Raw genomic sequence first — 7500 nt, 5'->3', positions numbered from 1 at the left:
TTTAATTAAGATTGAGTACGCGTGCTCGTGCGATCCTGTGACCCAGTGCTAACAAAGCCTCGGGTGAAAAATTGATGCGCCTCCTCTTCTTCCTCCTCCTCCTCCTCCTCCTCCTCCTCCTCCTCTTCCTCCTTCTCTTCCTCCTCCTCCTCCTCTCTTCCTCCTCCTCCTCCTCCTTTTCTTTGTCCCTTCTTACCTACCTCCTCTTCCTCCTTGTTCTTTTTCTCCTTCTTTCTGCTCCTCTTTTTCGTTTTCTTCCTCACCTTCTTTTTTCCCTTCTTTTCTACTCCTCCTTTCTCTTCATCCCCCTCCTCCTTTTCCTCTTCTCTTCCTTAGCACCCTCTTTTTGTCCCTCCTCTTTCTTCAACTCGTTCTTCCTCTGCTTTCCCCCTTCTTCCTTTTTTTCCTCTCATCCTTCCTCGCCTTTCTCCTATTTTTTTTTCTCCAATTCATGTTTTTCTCTTTTTTCTCCTATTAATTTTTCTTCCTCTTTCTTCTTTATCCTATAATCCTTCTTCTTTCTCCTCCTCTTCCTCTTTTTTCCTCTTCCCCACCTTCCTCTTCTTCCTCTTCGTTCACCTCCTTCTCTTCCTCTTTTTTATCCTCCCATCTTTCCTCTCCTTTCTTCTCCTATTCTTCCACTTCTCTCTCCTCCTCCTCCTCCTCCTTCTCTTCCTTTTCCGATCCATTATGCAGTTGCTTCCTTCGCCCGCCTTTGGAGCGGCCAGGGGGCAGGCTGCAGAGCGGCCCCATTATCCGAATTGTGATAAGCATTACTAGCTATTATGACGTAATTATCTGTGTTCCTCGCACGTCATGTGACAGACAGACAGACAGACGGCCAGACAGCTTTGGCGGTTACCTGTGGCTGGGATGGGGGGTGGGGGGTGCAAAGGATAGTGGGTATAGCAACATGTCACCCTTTTCTTGAAGTCAACCTCGGCTGCGTTCATCCGCTGTAAGGGTTGCTCTCCTGCCTTTATCGAGGAATACCTTGTTTTCTCGTCGAGTGGTATCTTTGATAACTTGTAAGATTATTTCGTCTTTTATTCTTGCTCTTGAGTTTTGTACTGTTGCTTTAACTTTTTTTTTTATTATTAGTTTTTTTTTATTAATTTTTATTTTCGTTTTATTTTTATTTTTGTTATTTGCTTAACATAGTTTTTTTTTCTTTTTAATCTTTATTAGGATACGTAATAAGTGCCTATAACCCATTTTAATTATATTTTTAGACTATGTAGCCCAGCTTAAAATCATCCACGTATTACTATAATGCCTGTAAGCCATCTTCTCAAAACAGACACCAGACACAAAAGGATAAAAATTGGTCTGCAAGCGCAAGTTGCCTCGTACATTAACGTTTATACTTCCGCACTATATGTCGTCGAAAATCTACCCGAAAAAAGTGACAAAGTGTTCCGGCACTTGAAGCGGCCGAGTTACTATGGTCACACTTGACGGCTACCTGAAGACGCCTCGCCTAATTTTCTCGCGTATAAACATAGTTTGCACGATAAAAAACATCTAAGAGTTTAATCGCATTCAATATTAATTCTTCCGGAGTCGAAGCAAGTCCGGGAGCTAAGGAAGAATAAAAAAAAATGATAACGTTTAATTTCCCGTAGCGTTACTGATTTCGTAATTGATAATTAGCGTGTGTGTCAGGTAGGTGCGCAAGGCAGCGATGCACTCAGTAAGCGGACCGGAATGATGGGTCCATCTTGCCACCAGACTGACGCGCCTCGTGGTCGCCGGCGCACCATACGCCGTTTTTTGTGCACTCGACGCGGTGTGAAATTCCCGTTTTCTGAAGAATAAAGAAGGGCTAATACAATTAATTTTGAAGAGAATGTGGTGTGTGCGTGCGAGTTATGGGATGGAGGCTATGTAATCATTCCGCCTGACTTGTTTCAATATTATAGAAAGGCGAAGCACCGATGGTTGCGAGCGTAGCATAGTCCCTTGCTTCCTGTGGCGAGATTGAAATAAAGTTGTGCGGATCATTACGGACGTAATATAGCTGCGATTTCTACTTTATATACACGTGTTATTTAAACGTCGGTGCTATGTCTTCCACTCTTTAATTGAGAATTTTCGACTGTGTATCAGCCCTTTTGAACAGTTGGTTGGGTGGGATGATGATCCGTAGGGTTCGCAATATTATAATCATTATGAAGACATATAATACGGTTCCTAAATTTGGGAACAAATTATTGCCCCTTAAAAACGAGGGATGATATTATCGTAAAATCCCAAGGTAAACTGTGGAACTTCCTTTTGACAAAATCGTAATGTTTATTATTATTACCCAATTTCCCCCCATACAGATTGCAAGAAAGTTATGACATGCGCCAACGCCGTTGTTGTTTTTTCCTGCATCCCTGTACCCTTAGTAAATTACATTTGTACTTGCAGATCCTACACAGTCGATGGGCCTGGGTACGGCAGACAGTCACTGGACCAGCTACAGCGGTACCCACTATTCCTCCTACATACCAGGTAAGGTTTTTCTAAGTCACGTGACTCCATTCATACTTTTGGGATTTCATTCATTGAACCGCATGAGGCTTCTTGTGCACGGGTTTGTATGAAATATAATGGTTCTCATGAGTGGGTATAGAGTAAGATTGTTGTAAATCTTTATTATTTAATTGTAAAAAGCTCCTTATCTGAATAGCTTTGTTTGAAAGAGACTGAAACAAGTGTTTGTCAGTAAGCATATAAAAAGTACTTTCGGCCAAAATTCACAAGGGAGAGATACAAGAACCTGCAGGCTAATTCTCGCAAACTCAAGATCTCTGTGATCTCACGTCAAGATTATTCAAGTTTAAGACGCTCCAGCGCAGCCCTCGGGAACCCCACTAAATCTCCTGTACTATGGCAGCCATAAGTACTCAGTAGGAGCATTTTTCAGAACTTAAACGCGCTCGGGCCGGCAGTTTGGAGGGAGGAGGGAGGGGGCAGAGAGTCACTTAGAAAAGTTTATAGCGGAAAATTCAGCTTATGATATAGTCATGAATTATCTGTTTTATATTTAGCGATTTAAATGAAATGCCTGTGATTTGTGTCGTCGTTGGCGGCTGCATTACAAGAGCAGTTAAGATTTTTATTACTCCTAAACCTCAAGCAGCGTTCACTAGGCGTTTAGATCAGTATCAGCGCCACACCGTCCGTCATGGGACTCATGGGAAATTTGGTACGTGTACTCTGCAATGACTCGGACGGAAAATGCAGGATACGACTCCTTATATCACCGCTTCAGATCGCTTTGTAAGTTACGATGCGGGCACACGCTTTCTGTACGTGCGGGGGATCTGTTGGGTGAAGGCGGCGAGCACCAGGGCCACCTCGAACCCGCAGACGTCGCCTACTTCGCCATCTGCTTGTCGGAGTCCTTATCGGGAACTGGTTGAGATAAAGCCCCGGCGGTAGGGGAGGGGGTAGGGGCGTTCGCGGTTCGGGCAGCAGGCAAACGGACACTGCAAGACTAGCGAGGGGAGGGGAGGGGGGAGGGTGCATCGGTGCTCCTGTGTCTTCCACAGGGTAGTATTATCCTCAGCTTGGCGCTTTGTGGGATTATTACAATATTTGTCTTTCCGGACAGGTCTTCATTACCGAATGTGCATCTTTTTTCTTCGCAGGCTTCCTTAGTTTCACGGTAAACCTCAGCTCTTTTCTGTTCCACCTTTGCAACGCCGGGGCAACTCGTCCGAATGGCTGCGTTCATTGGCGAGATATCGTAAAGCGTTTTGGATTGCATGAATGATATACAGTTGGTCTGTTAGCTACGGAAATCCAGCTATATGCCCATTCACTAGTCGATTATAGTTTTTTTTCATATAATTTTCACAGATCGCCTTGTGTTACCCTGTACGAGCATTAAATAAATGTGAAATTATTTTTCCTTCTTTCGGAATCAGACATCTTGACTCTCCCTTTCTCACTGAAACTTCATTGTATTTTTTCCTGCATATCTCATGACATGCCCAGCAGATGACTTGGAGAAAATGAAGAACTCACATTCCTCCGTCAGTCGCCTGCGCATTTTCCCTCCCCTCCCCCTCCTGACGAGCTTCACTGTCCCCACAGGTAGTCTCACGGGAGGCAACAGCTCGACGCTGCAGAGCGGCTTCTCCTCCACGCAGGGCCTCGGCTACAGCAGCGACATCAGCCAGCAAGTCAACACGCTTGAGTCCAACTCCTCGCATCTGTCGTCTGGTAAGAACCCGCTTTGCTTCACGTTGCGAGGCTAACTCTTTTCTCATGATGGATATGAACAGGATTTGTGTGTGTGGGTCCATATTTATATATCTCTGTGACTTTCTGTCTTTTTATTTATCTATCTATATGTTTGTCTAGTTACCTTTATATATATATATTTGTCAGTGTGTGCTGATGTCTGTGATGTGTGCTTGGGTGTGTAGAAAGGGGTAGTGGTTGTGTATGTGTGTGTGCTTGTACATTTGCATACTTTTAGAGTTGCATGCCTGATGCTTGTTTATACATACATTCCCAGTACATAATTACATAATCAGATAAATACATTGCTTAAAGGTTAATTGAACCGGAAGATGGATGGCGCGCCGCTAATAGTGCATCAGGATAATTTGTCAACAGGACAGTTCAAATAGAGATTGTTCGGTAATAGAGAGTCAAGCAGGAAGGCAATGGCCGGATGTGTGGAGACTGAGACAGGCTGTGATCGCCGCCTCACGCTGCGCCCGCGCCCCGCCGCGCCGCCCCCGCGCGGCCCCGCGCTGCTTCCTCCGCGCCCGCTCTTGCGCTCTCGTCCTCGGCGCCTCGCATCCCCCTTTCTGTCTGTCTATTTGTTTATCTATCTATCTATATATATTTATGTTTATCTATCTTTATATCTGTGTGTCTATATATAAATATATATATATGTATATATGTATATATATGTATATATATACATATATGTATATATGTGTGTGTGTGTGTGTGTGTGTGTGTATATATATGTTTATATGTATGTATGTATGCATACATGCACAAACACACACACACACACACACACACACACACACACACACACATACACATATATATATATTTATTTATTTATTTATTTATTTATTTATATATATATACACACATATATGTGTGTGTGTGTGTGTGTATAAATATGTATGTATGTATATGTATAGCATATATCAGTATAAAAATATTGTACATCCGTTGTCTGTGCAAGTCAAACCCACACGGCCCGTCTCTTTCTCCACCCGTATCAAGCTATTCGCGCACCCGTATATTTACCGATCATCCCAACTGCACTTGCGCAGACCATAGGAAGCAAGACTGGAAATCTCGTCCTTGGGAAAATAGAAGCAGTCAACAGATGGCCGATCGAGTGTTTCATGCTTACAGGTCACGAATTCTTAACCTTTTGAAGACCACTGTGTTTGAGGATTATTAAGAGGAGGATACCTCTCCGCAAAGACTACATTTAGGATAGTATTTATCAAGTTAAAAAGTATGTTTATAATAGTATATATCAAGTAAAAAAAGGTGTATTTATGATAATGTATACCTAGAAAAAAAAAGGATTTTGAATGAGAATGAATAATTTTCCAAGGCGAGGCGTGTCATTTTGCTGCTTCCCTTGTGGAATGAATTATTTTATTTCATCCTCTTCCTAATTCGTGTCACTCTGTTTTTGTTTTTTTGTTTTTTTTACGCTTAATATTGCTGTCCTCTCGTCTTCAATCGTCATTTAGAATGTTCAAGAATTACGATAATTATTTTTTTCTCTCTCTCCTTGGCAAAAGAACAAAAATAAGCTGCATTTGTATATTTAGTTCCGTCCCTTTTTTTTTTTACACTAGAGTTCAAGAACCTCCCGGCTTGATACTCTTGATACTTTTTTGTTTTTTGTTTGTTTGTTTGTTCTTATGTGATTGATTCCCGTGTTGATCGGTGGAATGATTACTAATGGAAGCATTATTTATTCCGGCGGCGCGCGGGGCCTGTGGGGGGAGGGAGGGGGGGGTTGGGGGCAGGTGTTATTTAAGTGAGAACCGAGTGATGAAGAGGAATGGGAAATGCTCCTCTTGGATTGATAGGTTTTCTTGTTATTGTTCGCAGTGTGAGCACATGAAGGGGGGGACTAGTAAGGGCAATGTCCCCGCCCCCCGCCCCCCCCCCCACCCCGCCGCCCTCTGCCTTCTTCCCTCTCCTCTATTTCACCTTCCCTCTTTCCCTTCTCTTCTCTTTTCTTATCTTATCTCATCTTATCTTATCTTATCTTATCTTATCTTCCCTTCGCTTCCCATTTCCTCCTCGCTTCCACTTCTTCCTTCTTTATTCAACATCATCTTCCCCTATACTTCTTCTTCCTCCCTCTTTTCCCTTACTCTCCCCCACCCTTCCCTTGTCTTCCTCTTCTTCCTCTTCCACTGCTCCTCTTCCTATTCTATCTCTCCTCCCTTCCTCCTCCTTTTCACCCTACCCCCTCCCCCTTCCCCCTCCCCCACTCTCCTTCCCCTCCCCTCCCCCACTCCCCCACTCTCCTTCTCCCTCCTCCCCTTCTCCCACCCACCCAGCGCCGCCCTCGTTGACAGATATTTGACGACCAACCTACTTGTCTTCCACCCCAGATTAAGTGCCTTCGCCTCTCCGCACGCCCTTTGTCGACACTGTTTTTCCCCCAACCCTATGGTTTCTATTCAACCACTTCCGCGCCGTAATCACCAATGCCCTTTTTATTATTAACGTTGATGGCGGAGTGTTATTATTACTCGGAGATGTATCATCCTCCAGTTATGATTTTTTTTTTCTCTTGATTAAACTCTTCTGAGGGGGATGCATATTGAACAGTGTGCAGTGATAGTGTTCGTTGTGTTGTTGGTAATCATGTGGGTTATGTTTATAACACGTTGTGCAAGGGCAAAGGAGGCTAGAAAAATGTGTCTTGCATAATTTGTGTGTGTTTGTTTGTTTGTTTTTTGTCAACCTGTCACGTGTAATAGCGATTATTCAATTTCCTTTTCGTATAAAAAAAACACTCCATCTTTCTGTCTCTATAAAAACAACAAATGTACAATTTTGTTTTCAAAATAAGGTAAAATAGGCTTCATGATCACGTTCCTACTCAGTTAACGAAATTTCCTCACATCCTTTGAGCCAGAACGTAAAGTTCCATTAATCTTTCAAATGTGTATCTGGTGATAGATGGTATCTGCAGAAATGATATTTAAGTTGAAATTATTCAATGAATATATATATATATATATATATATATATATATATATATATATATATATATGTGTGTGTGTATATGTATATATATATTACATATTCATATATACACGCGTGTGTGTTGCAAGTATTGAGATATCAAACTCTTAGCCTGCGTGAAATTCAAATCCATATTAAGATTCGCCCAGCCATCCATCCTTCACCACCTTACCAAGTGAACCATCCTTCCTAAGTAGAGATCGGCGTCCGCGTGAGGCGTGCATCTGGCCTGCCAAATGTACC

The 7500-nt window shown here is 42.8% G+C and overlaps 1 protein-coding gene across 1 annotated transcript in view; it reads left to right on the top strand.

The window, feature by feature from the left end:
- The window catches only part of LOC125030658 (runt-related transcription factor 1-like), a 173865-nt gene that overhangs the window by 160767 nt on the left and 5598 nt on the right, over nucleotides 1-7500 (top strand). The window contains 2 exon segments of the mRNA XM_047620842.1: nucleotides 2416-2499; nucleotides 4090-4218. Coding sequence (XP_047476798.1) covers nucleotides 2416-2499; nucleotides 4090-4218 — 213 coding nt within the window.

This window comes from Penaeus chinensis, chromosome 11 (assembly GCF_019202785.1).
Source record: "Penaeus chinensis breed Huanghai No. 1 chromosome 11, ASM1920278v2, whole genome shotgun sequence".
Lineage (NCBI taxonomy): Eukaryota > Metazoa > Arthropoda > Malacostraca > Decapoda > Penaeidae > Penaeus > Penaeus chinensis.
The sequence above is the reverse complement of the archived record's forward strand: the minus strand, read 5'-3'. Positions and strand labels throughout refer to the sequence as shown.